Below are 16,896 nucleotides of genomic sequence, written 5' to 3'. Positions count from 1 at the left end.
CCACCCTGCCAACTAAATAGTGTAAGGGAACTACAAATATCCACCTCAGTAGGTTGCAGTGATTAGAGCCATTAACAATATAAAACTGGATAAAGAATTATGAACCCTGACTCTTAACCAATTAATTAAAGCAAAAGAGCCTCAAGCTACACAAATTTAGTGACAAATTTAGTAAACAAATGGGTGAATAACTCATTTCCTGGATCTTATCCAGTTCTAAATAAATGAATAATGTTTTGCTGGGGAATATATACTGTTGAAGTCTGGATGGAATCCAAATCCCCTTGAGCTATTCTCATCATGGTGGTGGAGCTAAGAACTTTTCCAATTCAGTTTGAGTGACACAAGAAAATGGAAATTTAGCAACAGTGGAAAACAATTAAATGCATGACTGCAGAGTAATCTCAAATTCAAAAACCATAGCCTAGAAATTTGACTGTACCAACAATGGGCATGTAGAGGGCGGGACATACATTGCATGAGCCTGTTCACATGGTTGCAAGGACCACATGACATTGGCGCTGGCACTTCATCATCATGCGACAAGCATTCAGCCAGCACTATCCTTGGTTTCGTTGTCTAGTAATTCCTATGTTGCAGTGGGAAGAGATGGCTCAAAAGGTCAATACAAGGAGTTTAGCTCCCAGGACATGGCTGAAATGTTGAAAAAGGTTTAACGACCACAGCAGAGTTGTCAAGGTAAGAATCCTACCTCTTATCTCAATTACTCTCTCCTTGCAACTGCACCATCTGCAGCCCTACTACTCACAACACTCCCTTCCCCCACTTTGTTTCATTCTCCTACAATCACTGCACCACACTTCACTCCACCTCCTTCACCTCCTACTCACACACTCTACACCTCCTACTCTCACCACTATTGCAACTCCCATTTCCCTGCACCTCACATCTTGCACACAACATATGCACTATTCTACCATGACAGGCACATTCTCAAAACAGCTCTCAAGGATGTCACGAACACACAGCCTTCTTTCTTGCAGTTAGAGAAAGGAGGGCACAATTTATATCTCAGAAATTTCAATGAATAAAAGTTGACAGACCAAATAAAGATACTTCAGACTGCCTGCTCTCCCTTGCCACAGTCTCACAAATCTCTCACTAAGTCAAAGACTTCTGCCAATTTCTTTCATAAGACAGCAGTCCAAAGGTCTCTTGCCATCGCTATCCTCCCAAAAGTTCCAAGCACACACAGAAATAAATAAAGAACTCCATATGGTCAAGCCATGGTTACTTTCCATAACAACATTCACCTAAAGTTGTCAAAAAACACATTAACTCTAATTACAATTAATTCATAACACCATGTTCCAGCTAACTTACTTGCTCGAGTTCCGAGACTACTATTTCTATGAGGTGCTACCAGAGTGAGATGGTGGCTGGGATGGTTCCACTGCAAGAGAAAGGCTGTTGCAAGCTAATCCCTCTGGAACAGCTGCTTTCCTGAGATGAGAGACACCTCGTAAAGGAGATCTACTCATGGAGGAAGAGGGGATGGCCGAGGCACTAAATTAGTATTTTGCATCTGTCTTTACCAAGGAGGAAGATGCTGCCAGAGTCTCAACATACGAACATATGAAATAAGAGCAGGAGTAGGCCATTCGGCTCCTCGAGCCTGCTCTGCCATTTGATATGATCATGGCTGATCTGATTGTGGCCTCAACTCTACTTTCCTGTCTCCTCTCAGTAAAGGAAGATATAGTTGAGCTAAAAGTTGATAAAGAAGAGGTACTTGAAAGGCTAGCTGTCCGATGGGATGCATCCTAGGTTGCTGAGGGAAGCAAGGGTGGAAATTGCGGTTATAATCTTCCAAACATCCATAGATACGGGGTGGTGCCAGAGGACTGGAGTATTACAAATGTTACACCCTTGTTCAAAAAAGGGTATAAGGATAAACCTAGCAATAATAGGCCAGTCAGTTTAACCTCAGTGGCGAGGAAACTTTTAGAAACGATAATCCAGGACAGAATTAACAGTCACTTGGACAAGTGTGGATTGATTAGGGAAATCCAGCATGGATTTGTTAAAGGCAAATCGTGGTTTAACTAACTTGATAGAGTTTTTAGATGAGGTAACAGAGAGGGTAGATGAGGGCAATGCAGTTGATGTGGTGTCTATGGACTTTCAAAAGGCGTTTGATAAAGTGCCACATGGTAGGCATATCATCAAAATTGCAGCCCATGGAATAAAGGGGGCAGTAGCAACATGGATACAGAATTGGCTAAGTGACAGGAAACAGAGAGTAGCGGTGAACGGTTGTTCTTCGGATTGGAAAGAGGTGTACAGTGGTGTTCCCCAGGGGTCGGTGCTGGGACCACTGCTTTTCTTGATATATATTAATGACTTGGACCTGGGTGTACAGGGCACAATTTCAAAATTTGCAGATGACACAAAACTTGGAAGGGTAGTAACCAGTGAGGAGGATAGTGATAGACTTCAAGAAGATATAGACAGGCTGGTGGCATGGGCGGACATGTGGCAGATGAAATTTAACGCAGAAAAATGCAAAGTGATACAATTCGGTAGGAAGAACAAAGAGAGGCAATATAAACTAGAGGGCATGATTCTAAAAGGGGTACAGGAATAGAGAGATCTGGGAGTATATGTGCACAAATCGTTGAAGGTGGCAGGGCAGGTTGAGAAAGCGGTTAAAAAAGCATACAGGATCTTGGGCTTTATAAATAGAGGCATAGAGTACAAAAGTATGGAAGTCATGATGAACCTTTATAAAACACTGGTTCGGCCACAACTGGAGTATTGTGTCCAGTTCTGGGCACCGCACTTTAGGAAAGATGTGAGAGGGTACAGAAGAGATTTACTAGAAGGATTCCAGGGATGAGGCGCTTTAGTTACATGGATAGACTGGAGAAGCTGGGGTTGTTCTCCTTGGAACAGAGACGGTTGTGAGGAGATTTGATAGAGGTATTCAAAATCATGAAGGGTCTAGACAGAGTAGATACAGAGAAACTGTTCCCATTGGCAGAAGGGTCAAGAACCAGAGGATATAGATTTAAGGTGATTGGCAAAAGAACCAAAGGTGACAAGAGGAAAAACCTTTTTACATAGCGAGTGGTTAGGATCTGAAATGCACTGCCCGAGGAGGTGATGGAGGCAGATTCAATCATGGCCTTCAAAAAGGAACTGAATAAGTACTTGAAAGAAAAAAATTTGCAGGGCTACGGGGATAGGGCAGGGGAGTGAGACTAGCTGGATTGCTCTTACATAGAGCTGTGTGAACTCGATGGGCCGAATGGCCTTCTTCCATGCTGTAACCCTTCTATGATTCCACGATTCTCGGGCCTCTAAGTCTAGTCTAAAGCAATGGAAATCGGGCCCACGTCTTGAAACTCCCTCATGTGCAGGCATTGGAAAGGGCGTTAAGGAAGTAGGCTCATTGGAGAGACAGCGATATTTTCAACCACTCCTTCCAGTCCACAGGTGCTGGGCACAGGCACAGATGTCCAACTGATCAATGTAATACAGACTGCGTGGTCCTAACCAGGTCTTAGAAGCCCTGTGGAAGTGTGGCGTTCAGGCTGACCTTGAAGGCATCTACTAAAGCAGTGGTAGCTGCCACTCCGGAAGACCACCAATACAGCTACTACTTCCTGCTGGCACCTTGTTACTGTGCAAATCTACTAGACTGTCACTCTCTCCAGGGTATTCTGCTGGTAAGACAAACTACCTGCAGTGTGTTGCAAATGTGGGCAGTTGAGTCCTCCCACTTATCCATCAGCTCAACTATATATATGGAAGCCATCTCAGCTGTCTCCATGAGATTGATGCATAGTAATTATAGCACTTTTGAAGACTGGAGATCATGAGGACACTTGGCTCCTTAGCCATGCGGGTTGTTATTTCTCCCCCCTCTGCGGAGAAAAGGCACTTTCTCTCTCTTCTACTCTCGGGTCTTATTTTCAATTCTGAAGTTTCATTCTGCTTAAATAAGTTACCCAGAACAGGGTTTGATTAGTAGAAGTGACTAATGAAGATTGATTAAATCTGAGTTATTAGAAGTGACAAGTGAAGGAAATGGACAGACAGCCCCACAATATTAAGGGAAAGGAAATGTGAAAAGACAGGCAATTGGTCAGTTTTTCCCCCAAAAAGTTCACTTTTATTTCTTGCTGAATCTTATTGAACCATTTCTTTATTTATTAAATCAAGGATTAAATATTTACTCACTTTGTTTGCCATCATTTCAAGCAATGGACAAGTTTCACTGAAATCATCAATTGTCTTTTTTAAGTCATTGAATGCTTGCCATTCCTTTAAGGCTTTGGGTAATTTCCGTATTCTGTACGCAAAAGTACAACAAAAAAACAAAATCAGTAATTAATTAAAATAACTACCAGAAAAAATATAAAGATGAACATTATAGAATATTATATGTGTATAAGTAAGACATTATTGTCCAAAATTCCAAAATATTCTTAGAAACTGTAAAATTATATTGGTTTTGATCACTTCACAAATTGTGTCAATTAATTTCTATTTTATTTTCCAGCCTATAAAAGGCCAAATACAAAACAGTAATAAGAACATTAAAAGTTATGGAATGAGAGAAGGCCTTTTGACCAATCAATCTTGTTCTTTCCAATATACCAATTTAGTTTGAACTATTATGAAACCATACAAACTTATGGGGCTCGAATTTAGCAGGCCTGCGGGTTCCCAGCGGGTGGTCCTCCGGGAGCGTGGTCAACACGCTCGGTGAAATTAGTGGGTTGCCCGCGCGATCGTAGCAGGCAACACACTAATAGGAATCAATTACCTGCTCCTCCGGGGTCCACGGCGCTGGTCTGCGCGTCGGGCGGGCTGCGCATGCGCAGTACGATCTGTCAGCTGGAGGCTCTCTAGTTAAAGGGGCAGTCCTCCAATGACAGATGCTGCAACCAATGGGACAAATTGCAGCATGGAGCAGCCCAGGGGGAAGGCTGCTCCCAGTTTAATGATGCCTCACCCCAGGTATCATCAGATGGGGTGAGGAGGAGGGGGAGGACACATATCTTCCCCCCGGCGGGCGGGAGGAAGAGGCCTGCCTCTGCCACCAAGAAGGCCTGGCTCGAGGTGGCAGAGGGTGTCACCTGCGCCACCAACATATCGCCCACCTGCATACAGTGCAGGAGGCGCTGCAATGACCGCAGTAGGTCAGCCACAGTGAGAACACGAAGTCTTTCCCCTACACTCCGTCTGCCACAACACTGCCCCCACCCCACATCTCCTTCGGCACCGCCAACACTACTCTGTCACATCACCCTTCATACCCACTCAAACCCCATCCTCATCTTACCTCCACCTACTCACCTCGCCAGTACTCATCCTGCCACTAACACGCGACCCAATCCTCATACAATCTCATTGCTCCATCCCATACTCAACCTCTCGTGCATCTCCCTCACGGCCAGCCTCACTCAACCTGCCACCACCTGTGCTGCAGCCACAGGGCATGCATCACATATGTGCAGTAGGCAGCGTAAGGCAAACGTGTCGTGAGCATGAAGGGGGTGCACAAGGGTGTCTGAGGGTTTGTCCTGGGTGTTACCTATATTGAATTTCAGAGCAACAAACAGCACACATTATATTGACACCACCACTGCCATGTCTCCGCGAATCCTGTCCGTTGTGTCCAATAATGCCCGCTCCTGGGTATCACTATGAGGACCCACCACTGATGCCACCCATCGTGTTACTGCAGAGTAGGTGCAGGTGTATTTGCAGGGCTCGTCCGCGCAGACGACTGAGAGACATCGGCGGTGTAGCCGGCTGCACCCTGGAAGGACGCGGAGGAGAAGTTGTGGAGGGCAGTGGTGACTTTGACAGCGACAGGTAAGCAGTTGGTGCTGGGGCCAGCCAGGAGCAGCTCGGCATGAAAGAGCCTGCAGATCTCCACGACTACATGTCGAGCGAATCTGCGCCTCCCTGTGCACTGCTGCTCGGAGAGGTCCGGGGAGCTGCGCCTCAGTCTGTGGACCCTGCGGCGAGGGTAGTGCCCTCTGCGATGCGTCGCTCTCTGCGGTAGCCCTCCCTCCTGCTGTGCAGGTGGGCGTGCAACAACACCGTGTTGGGGGGCTCCACGTCTCTGCGGCGGACGGCGTGGACTGCGAGGCTGCTGGGGCTGGTCATGCTGTTCGTCCTCCGAGGGTGTCCACGCACCACCCATCTGGCAGGTGTTGGTCTGAGGGGTTGTGCAGGGTAGGTGGGTGGTTCCTCGCACTAGGGCTGCGGTTTCGTGTCGGTCTGTCCTCTGGCTTGGCGGGGGGTGGTGGAGGGCAGGGGTTGCCCTATGTGACGCGGTGGCCTCCTGCGTGGGTGAGGGCTCTCCCCCGTGGAGTGCACCTTGGCACCTGCCACAGGCTGCTGGCTGCAACACGCCTGGTTGGAGAGAGACTGTTTCCCCCAGTGTGGGAAACTCACTACCTTGAACCCAAAATCCCACACTTCCTCTTTTGACAGCTGCTTCAGCTCATTAACTGACCTCAACAAGCAAGGTAAGTACTCTCAAGTGGAACCCCGCTGGCTTTAATTGCCTGCGGGATTCCCACCAGCGGGGCTTGCGCGCGCAGCCCCGCACGTCAGCGCGGTACCCGGAAGTGGCCGGGATTTCGTCGCGATCCGGTCACGTGACCGGATATCGGGATTTTCGGGGGCCCCCCGCTGGAAACCCGCCGGAAACCTGACACCAAAATCGAGCCCATGTAATCTCCTGAGAGAAATGTCCTCTGGAAAGAACATATAGCTACACCTATTGGGTAGCCCCACAAAAATTTATCCTCTAAGGGGTTCAGGTTTTGATCCCTGCCTCAACCTACAGCTTAGGCTGAAGTTATGGCAGGAGTACGCTGGACCAGCTGCAGATATTCAGGGACTGTATCTTTTCTAATATTTTATTTCATTGCCCCAACTAATTTGAAATTTTTTATTATGTCATTTTTTAGATCTGTTTTCTACTTAGGATGTAGTTATACTGATTCTGCTTTTCAGTGATACATCCCCCCACCTCCTCCCCTCCGTACCGCAAGACACCCTCCTGAAAAACCCGGCCTCTGAGTGTCAGTGGGCGGCCAAGGGTCAGCCGAATTTCCGCAGGCCGGCAGCTGCTCCCCATCCACTCCCTGACTGCCTCTTTTGATTCTATTGTCCCTCCTAGTTTGGTCATTTGCAAATTTTACTGATTTGCATTGAGTTTCTGAATCCAAGTAATTTATGTCAAATAAAAACAGAAGTGGTCCCTAGAATGAGCTTTGGGGCACCCGTTAACAAGTACCCATTGTGTTCTACCCTTCAGCCAATTATTTATCTATTCCCAAGTTTTAACTTGAAACTTCACATCTTTAAGCTTAGCTGGTAGTATTTCATTTGAAACTTTATCAAATGACTTATCTGAGTATACAATGTTGTAGAGTTTACCACAGCTCTCTCTAACCAAACAAGTGCAGAGTTCTTTCTAACCAAATATGCACAGCTCTCTCTACCAAGCACACTAAGAGCTCTCACTCTCTCTCTAACCAAGTATCCACTGAGCTCTTTCTAACCAAGCATCCACCAAGGTCTCCCTAATTAAGCGTGCAAAGAGCTTTCTCTAATGTAGCATGCACTGTGCTCTTTCTAACCAAGCACTTGCTAGAGCTCTCTCTAGCAAGCATGCAAAGAGCATTCTCTAACCAAGCATGCAAAAGTACTCTCTAACTGAACATGTACAGAGCTCTTTCTAATGAAGCATAAACAGAGCTCTCTCTCACCAGGTATGCAGTGCTCTGTCCAACTAAGTATATACAAAGCTCTCTCTAAACAAGGATGTGCAGAGTTTTTTTTTTCTAAACAAACATACAGAGCTCTCTCTAACCAAGCATGTACAGATCATTGTCTAACCAAGCATGTACAGATCGCTGTCTAACCAAGCATGTACAGATCATTGTCTAACCAAGCATGTACAGATCGCTGTCTAACCAAGCATACAGATCTCTGTCTAACCAAGCATGTGCAGATCTCTGACTAACCAAGCATGTACAGATCTCTGTCTAACTAAGCATGTGCAAATCTCTGTCTAACTAAGCATGTGCAGATCTCTGACTAACCAAGCATGTACAGATCTCTGTCTAACTAAGCATGTGCAAATCTCTGTCTAACTAAGCATGTGCAGATCTCTGTCTAACCAAGCATACAGATCTCTGTCTAACCAAGCATACAGATCTCTGTCTAACCAAGCGTACAGATCTCTGTCTAACCAAGCATTTGCAATTCTCTATCTAACCAAGCAAGTACAGGATTCTTTCTAATCAAGTGTGCATAGAACTCTCTCTAACCAAGTATGTGCAGTACTCACTCAGATAGAGAGCAGACTAAATCATCCCTAGAAATATTTTCACTGCATAAATACAGATCTACCAACTGTTAGATTTAACACAACCATAATTTTGATGAATGGTATTACCATTTGATAAAGATGAAATATTCTTATTCAGTCATTGTAAATCAGTGGCCTTGATGTTATCCCCTTATTGTTATAAAACACTGTATCCTCTGACTCACCATGAGCAATGCCAAAGGACAACTGTTAATTGAAATAAAGTATATTCTGTGTAAACTCTACATACTTGTTCTGAAAATCCAGAAGTTCATTATTGATTTTTTCAACATCCAACTCACTCCACAAAATGTCATTGTAACCACTGACACTATCGACGACTGAATTATAAAGACCATACAATTTCTGAAGTAATGTGAGTTCACGTTTGATTCTCTGCAAGTCAGGATAATCTATTTCATAACATAAAGAAAAACAGTGTGTACAATTTTATCCCCAGAGTACTTCAAAAAAGCATTTTTCTATATTTTGTCCTCAAAATTTTTTAACACAAATGCTGTCGTATCAGATGTATATCATAAGATACTGTAACATATTAAGTCAATTTCTTTTTGTAAGGAGAAAGTTATTTTCCCAATTATAGCACAAAGCTTTGTACTCATTTTATTTAAACTGTAGAAAACTAAATGAGCAACAGATGTACTAATAATAGACAGACAATTGTTACCAATAACAGGCAGCCCAAAAAGTTCTTCTCCTCCAGAATAAGTGGTAAATTTCCGCCAGAGCTCATCAAATCTTGCCTGAAAGATCTGCAGCCTGTCGCTAGCTTCTCGAGGTGGAAGGCCTTCAACACCAGGGCCTCTGCGATGAGAAAACACGTAATTACACAACAAATTACTACGTTTTCTCAGCAACACTTGGATTCTGCTCTCAATAGTTTGGACAATATGAGCACTAACAAATTGTTCAGCAGGTTGTGACTATAACTTTCTTTTTCTTCAATAATTCTTCTTCAATATGAAGATAAACCAAACAATCCATCACAAAGTAATTCACTATAGATGGTCCAGTGCATCTTTCAATTGTACTGTTCCTTAAAAAGGATCATCAGAAAATCTCATTTTTCTGACAAGGATCACTTCTACATACCTTATGCATTGTCACCCAAATATTCACCAAGGGTTCTGATACATATGAGCTGGTATCATTAGTTTTTGACCCTCATTGTAACTTTGTTACAAAGGGAGTCATCATGTTCCCTGGTGGTTTATATGATAAGAGCACTGCATGGTGTAGCATAAAACCAAAAAAATCTAAAAGGTCACAGATTTGATTTCTATTTTACACTGAGGTATCTAACATCTGCCAGGGCAGCTGTGTCTAAGACCTAGGGAGGAAATGAAAACAGTCTTACATGTATCTTTTCATATTCCTTCTATTTACCCTACCTTGAGCATTTGATCTGAGCAGTTCTTACCTATGTTATCTTTTGTCACATTTTGGGATTGTTTGACCATTTCCCCACAGAAAGGATTTGGAAATAAGTTACATTTAAATGGTGTGTTTTAAATTAAAATGGGTTCACACAGATTTAAAATTCTCCTTATAGCCATATGCTGCAGCCACTGAGAACACGAGATGTTTATATGTCAATGATCCAGGTATTGATGCATTTACACAATGACCAGGGATAATAATTAATTTGTTATCTCATCTCTGGCTTCTTATGAACATCCACCCCAGTTATTGTTAGCATGCTCTATACACTTGCGCACAACGTGGAGTGTCTGCTGAGAATCCACTCTTGTTGGGTTGCTGGTTTTATTGACAGGTCTTCTGGTGAATTACTGAATAGGAAAGAAATTGGAGGAGTAGCTTACCCACTTCATGTAGTCAGAAGTAACAGAAAGAAAAGAAAAGCTCATGTTCAAAGTTGTCAAGATGGATGGTTTAAGAGAAAAGCAAAAAAAAGCCTAGGGAGTTTATAGTGCCAACCAGGTCTGTGTAAGCCTGAGTCTGCTTCAATGCTGGGACAGACTAAAAACAAGCATTATTTAGCTCAGTAACTGAGACAGGGCTGCTTAGTTTATTGTTTTTCTTATTTACAAAGAAGGGTTGGAAGTCAAATGAATTCTGATTATAACTATTATGCTGTACATTCACTTGCTGCCTGTAAAATAAAGCAGCTCAATGATTCATATCTGGCCTCATCTCAATAAACTGTTTTCAGTCCACTTACTGAAAAATTAGGGAAGTGCATGTGAAAGACATGATATCGAGTTCAACTCACAAGGGGTTCCTATTGTTACACCTCTGGGTTTCATTATCATATGATAAAATATTAGGAAGTATAAGCACACACCTGTATACAAGATGTGGGGACTGCTTACAGAGTGACCAACGCTGCTAAATCCTAGAGAATACATGAGGCAGACTCATCATTTGTAACATCTTTGAATAGGAAAATGCATTGGTATATATGCTTTATACCAACAAAAAAAAACTAAATAGATTCAGAAACTTGTGGTAAGGGTTCTACTGTTGCCATTCACAGCTACTCCTGACCAATCTTTTATTTCTTAATCTGTCCCATTACCACCTTCCTTGCCTTGCACCATCATCCCTTTTGTCATTTAATCACTCTTGCCCTCTACCCTATCACACACTTTCCCTTTTCTTTCCTTCCCCACCGCCACTTTCCCTGGTTCTGTATTTTCTTAAAAGCTTTAACTCTTTAACATTTTCCAGATCTGACGAAAGGTCTTCAACCTGAAACGTTAATTCTGTTTCTTTCTCCACAGATGCTGCCTCATTTGCTGAGCTTTTCCAGCATTTTCTGTTTTTATTTCAGAAACTTGTGGCATCCTCTTTACATCACTGATGTCAGATGAAGCGATCCCCACTGACCTTGTCTGCCAGTTGCCATTGATTGGGAGACCAATAGGGAGCGGGTGTTATCTTTTTAATGCAGTCCCTGTTAAGTTGTGCTATGAATACACTAAAACTGAAAGGGATTCATTAGAAAGAGAAAAAACAGTTCCTGATCAGTTTATTTAAAAAATTCATTTGAGTGGCCCTCCACTGCCATGCCCCGCCTGATGTTAGATATACAATCCATATCTGATTCCAGTAGGAGAAACTCTCAATTAAGATTCAGTCTACAAATGGAAATGCATTAAAACAGGAAAGCGGTATGATATGCAAGAGGGTAGGTATTTTATATCTACAGTCCTTTCTCCTACAGTATTGTTTGCATTACATGATGTTGTTCTATTTCCTATTACATAATGTTGTCCTCCAGCACTTACTTTATATCATAGTCTTGATAAAAATCCTGAACATCAGTTTGGAAGATTTTTACCCCATCTAACAGATCAGTCTTCATTGCAGGCTCCACTTTTAAAAGTATATTCTGTGTCTGCACAACCTGTCACATAGAAGTTTTGGATGGTTAGATAGCTGTGAACTGACAGACATAAAACACAAATAGCAATTAATAATGATAATTCTCTCCGAATAATAAACCTTAACATCTTGGCCTTTCTCCTGAGCACAAGTAGGCGTACTTTATATCATTTATCAGTTTACCGTGTAGTTTAAAGTTTATTCGTGCACTATGGGTTATCTGTTGTGAATCCTAATCCTGGGATTGAAACTGAAGAGGGCCTAAAATTCTTACCAAAATTACTACACAGTTTTGTAGATATTTGGAAGTCAAGCAGTTTTGTGTGGTAATTTGATGTGTATACTTCTGAATTTCTTAGAAAGAAATCAAATTCCAGATTTTGCTGCAGATATTTACATTTATTTTGAAGTAGATTTTTTTGATTGGTCAGTAATTTCTGTCTCTGGATTCCACAACAGAAGGCCAAATACTAAGAAACATTTCACAGAATTATATAGAATTACATAGAATGTACGGCACATAATAAGGCCATTTGGCCCAACAGGTCCATGCCGGTGTTTATGCTCCACACGAGCCTCCTCCCACCCTTCTTCATCTAACCCCATCAACATATCCTTCCATTCCTTTCTCCCTCATGTGTTTATCTAGCTTCCCCTTAAATGCATCTATGCTAGTCATCTCATCTACTCCATGTGGTAGCGAGTACCACGTTCTATTCACTCTCTGGGTAAAGAAGTTTCTCCTGAATTCCCTATTGGATTTATTAGTGACTATCTTATACTTATAGCCCCTGGTTCTGGTCTCCCCCAAAATACTTTGCATCAGTCTTCACAAAAGAGGGGGACGATGCAGAGATTATAGCTAAGGAGGAGGAGTGTGAAATATTGGGTGGGATAAACATAGTGAGAGAGGAAGAGAGAAGGGTTTAGCATCTTTGAAAGTAGATAAACCATCAGGCCCAGATGAAATGTATCCCAGGCTGTTAAGAGAAGCATTGGAGGAAATAACGGGGGCTCTGGCCATCATTTTCTGATTCCTCCCTGGCTATAAGCGTGGTGCCTGAGGATTGGAGGACTGCTAACATTGTACCATTGTTTAAAAAGGGAGAAAGGGATAGAACGAGTAATTATAGGCCAGTCAGTCTAACCTCGGTGGTGGGCAAATGATCAATTCTGAGGGACAGCATAAATCGTCAATAAGAAAGGCAAGGGTTAATCAAGGACAGTCAGCATGGATTTGTTAAGGGAAGGTCATGTCTCAACAACTTGATTGCATTTTTTGAGGAGGTAACAAGGAGGGTCGATGAGAGTAATGCATTTGAAGTAGTCTACATGGATTTTAGCAAGGCTTTTAGAGTCATAGAGTCATAGAGTCATACAGCACGGATAGAGGCCCTTCGGCCCATCGTGTCCGCGCCGGCCATCAGCCCTGTCTACTCTAATCCCATATTCCAGCATTTGGTCCGTAGCCTTGTATGCTATGGCATTTCAAGTGCTCATCCAAATGCTTCTTGAATGTTGTGAGGGTTCCTGCCTCCACAACCCTTTCAGGCAGTGAGTTCCAGACTCCAACCACCCTCTGGGTGAAAAAGTTCTTTCTCAAATCCCCTCTAAACCTCCCGCCTTTTACCTTGAATCTATGTCCCCTTGTTATAGAACACTCAACAAAGGGAAAAAGCTCCTTAGTATCCATCCTATCTGTGCCCCTCATAATTTTGTACACCTCAATCATGTCCCCCCTCAGCCTCCTCTGCTCCAAGGAAAACAAACCCAATCTTCCCAGTCTCTCTTCATAGCTGAAGCGCTCCAGCCCTGGTAACATCCTGGTGAATCTCCTCTGCACCCTCTCCAAAGCGATCACATCCTTCCTGTAGTGTGGCGACCAGAACTGCACACAGTACTCCAGCTGTGGCCTAACCAGTGTTTTATACAGCTCCATCATAACCTCCTTGCTCTTATATTCTATGCCTCGGCTAATAAAGGCAAGTATCCCATATGCCTTCTTTACCACCTTATCTACCTGTTCCGCCGCCTTCAGGGATCTGTGAACTTGCACACCAAGATCCCTCTGACCCTCTGTCTTGCCTAGGGTCCTCCCATTCATTGTGTATTCCCTTGCCTTGTTAGTCCCTCCAAAGTGCATCACCTCGCACTTTTCCGGGTTAAATTCCATCTGCCACTGTTCCGCCCATCTGACCAACCCATCTATATCGTCCTGCAAACTGAGGCTATCCTCCTCGCTATTTACCACCCTACCAATTTTTGTATCATCAGCGAACTTACTGATCATACCTTTTACATTCATATCCAAGTCATTAATGTAGACCACAAACAGCAAGGGACCCAGCACAGATCCCTGTGGTACCCCACTGGCCACAGGCTTCCAGTCACAAAAACAACCTTCGACCACATGGCAGACTGATCATAAAAGTAAAAGCCCATGGGATCCGAGGAAAAGTGGCTCGATGGATCCAAAATTGGCTCAGTGGCAGCAAGCAAAAGGTAATGGTTGACGGATGTTTTAGCAACTGGAAGGCTGTTTCCAGTGGGGTTCTGCAGGGCTCAGTACTAGGTCCCTTGCTTTTTGTGGTACGTATTAATGAATTGGACCTGGATGTAGGGAACATGATCAAGTAGTTTGCAGATGATACTAAAATTGGCCATGTGGCTGAAAGTGAGGAGGAAAGCTGTAGACTACAGGAAGAAATCAATGGACTGGTCAGGTGGGCAGAAAAGTGGCAAATGGAATTCAATCCAGAGAAGTGTGAGGTAATGCACTTGGGGAGGGCAAACAAGGCAAGGGAGTACACAATAAATGGGAGGATACTGAAAGGTGTAGAGGCACAGAGGGATCTTGGGGTGCAAGTCAACAGATCCATGAAGGTAGCAGGACAGGTAGGTAAGTTGGATAAGAAGGCATAAGGGATACTTTCCTTTATTAGCTGAGGCATAGAATACAAGAGCAGAGAGGTTATACTAAAACTATATAAAACACCAGTTAGGCCACAGCTAGAGTACTGCGTACAGTTCTGGTCACCACATTACAGGAAAGATGTGATTGCACTAGAGAGGGTACAGAGGAGATTTACAAGGATGTTGCCAGCACTGGAGAATTTTAGCTATGAGAAAAGAGTGGATAGGCTGTGGTTGTTTTCTTTGGAACAAAGGAACCTGAGGGGAGATTTAATTGAGGTGTATAAAATTATTATTTTTTTTTATTCATTCATGGGATGTGGGTGCCGCTGGTGAGGCCAGCATTTATTGCCCATCACTAATTGCCCTTGAGTAGGTGGTGCTGAGCCGCCTTCTTGAACCGCTGCAGTCCGTGTGGTGACGGTTCTCCCACAGTGCTGTTAGAAAGGGAGTTCCAGGATTTTGACCCAGCGACGATGAAGGAACGGCGAAATATTTCCAAGTCAGGATGGTGTGTGACTTGGAGGGGAACCTGCAGGTGGTGTTGTTCCTATGTGCCTGCTGCCCTTGTCCTTCTAGGTGGTAGAGGTCGCGGGTTTGGGAGGTGCTGTCGAAGAAGCCTTGGCGAGTTGCTGCAGTGCATCCTGTGGATGGTACATACTGCAGCCACAGTGCGCCGGTGGTGAAGGGAGTGAATGTTTAGGGTGGTGGATGGGGTGCCAATCAAGTGGGCTGCTTTGTCCTGGATGGTGTCGAGCTTCTTGAGTGTTGTTGGAGCTGCACTCATCCAGGCAAGTGGAGAGTATTCCATCACACTCCTGACTTGTGCCTTGTAGATGGTGGAAAGGCTTTGGGGAGTCAGGAGGTGAGTCACTCGCTGCAGAATATCCAGCCTCATTCATTATGTGGCTGGTTCAGTTAAGTTTCTGGTCAATGGTGACCCCCAGGATGTTGATGGTGGGAGATTCGGCGATGGTACTGCCGTTGAATGTCAAGGGGAGGTGGTTAGACTCTCTCTTGTTGGAGATGGTCATTGCCTGGCACTTGTCTGGCGCGAATGTTACTTGCCATTTATCAGCCCAAGCCTGGATGTTGTCCAGGTCTTGCTGCATGTGGGCTCGGACTGCTTCATTATCTGAGGGGTTGCGAATGCTACTGAACACTGCAATTATCAGCGAACATCCCCATTTCTGACCTTATGATGGAGGGAACATCATTGATGAAACAGCTGAAGATGGTTGGGCATAGGACACTGCCCTGAGGAACACCTGCAGCAATATCCTGGGGCTGAGATGATTGGCCTCCAACAACCACTACCATCTTCCTTTATGCCAGGTATGACTCCAGCCACTGGGGAGTTTTCCCCCTGATTCCCGTTGACTTCAATTTTACTAGGGCTCCTTCATGCCACACTCGGTCAAATGCTGCCTTGATGTCAAGGGCAGTCACTCTCACCTCACCTCTGGAATTCAGCTCTTTTGACCATGTTTGGACCAAGGCTGTAATGAGGTCTGGAGCCGAGTGGTCCTGGCGGAACCCAAACTGAGCATCAGTGAGCAGGTTATTGGTGAGTAAGTGCCGCTTGATAGCACTGTCGACGACACCTTCCATCACTTTGCTGATGATTGAGAGTAGACTGATGGGGTGGTAATTGGCCAGATTGGATTTGTCCTGCTTTTTGTGGACAGGACATACCTGGGCAATTTTCCACATTGTCGGGTAGATGCCAGTGTTGTAGCTGTACTGGAACAGCTTGGCTAGAGACACAGCTAGTTCTGGAGTACAAGTCTTCAGCACTACAGCTGGGATGTTGTCGGGGCCATAGCCTTTGCTGTATCCAGTGCACTCAGCCGTTTCTTGATAGCACGTGGAGTGAATCAAATTGGCTGAAGACGGGCTTCTGTGATGGTGGGGATATCGGGAGGAGGCCGAGATGGATCATCCACTCGGCACTTCTGGCTGGCGATGGTTGCAAATGCTTATGAGGTGCCTAGATAGAATGGATAGAGAGGACCTATTTCCCTTAGCAGAGGGGTCAGTGGCCAGGGGGCGCAGATTTAAAGTAATTGATAGAATGATTAGTGGGGAACTGAGGAGAAACCTTTTTCACCCAGGGGGTGATGGGGATTTGTAACTTACTGCCTGAAAGGGTGATAGAGGCAGAAACCCTCAACTCATTTAAAAAGTACTTGGATGTGCACTTGAAGTGCCGAAACCTACAGGGCTACGGACCAAGTACTGGAAAG

At 44.3% G+C, this 16,896-nt stretch overlaps 1 protein-coding gene across 1 annotated transcript in view; it reads right to left on the bottom strand.

Annotated features, from left to right (window-relative positions):
* The window catches only part of dnah5l (dynein, axonemal, heavy chain 5 like), a 352,990-nt gene that overhangs the window by 211,337 nt on the left and 124,757 nt on the right, over window positions 1–16,896 (bottom strand). The window contains exons 30-33 of the mRNA XM_068006271.1: window positions 11,641–11,759; window positions 9,057–9,193; window positions 8,619–8,781; window positions 4,207–4,318 (exon numbers count right to left, since the gene is read on the bottom strand). Coding sequence (XP_067862372.1) covers window positions 4,207–4,318; window positions 8,619–8,781; window positions 9,057–9,193; window positions 11,641–11,759 — 531 coding nt within the window. The remainder of the gene's footprint in view (window positions 1–4,206; window positions 4,319–8,618; window positions 8,782–9,056; window positions 9,194–11,640; window positions 11,760–16,896) is intronic.

This window comes from Heptranchias perlo, chromosome 2 (assembly GCF_035084215.1).
Source record: "Heptranchias perlo isolate sHepPer1 chromosome 2, sHepPer1.hap1, whole genome shotgun sequence".
NCBI classification, from domain to species: domain Eukaryota; kingdom Metazoa; phylum Chordata; class Chondrichthyes; order Hexanchiformes; family Hexanchidae; genus Heptranchias; species Heptranchias perlo.
The sequence above is the reverse complement of the archived record's forward strand: the minus strand, read 5'-3'. Positions and strand labels throughout refer to the sequence as shown.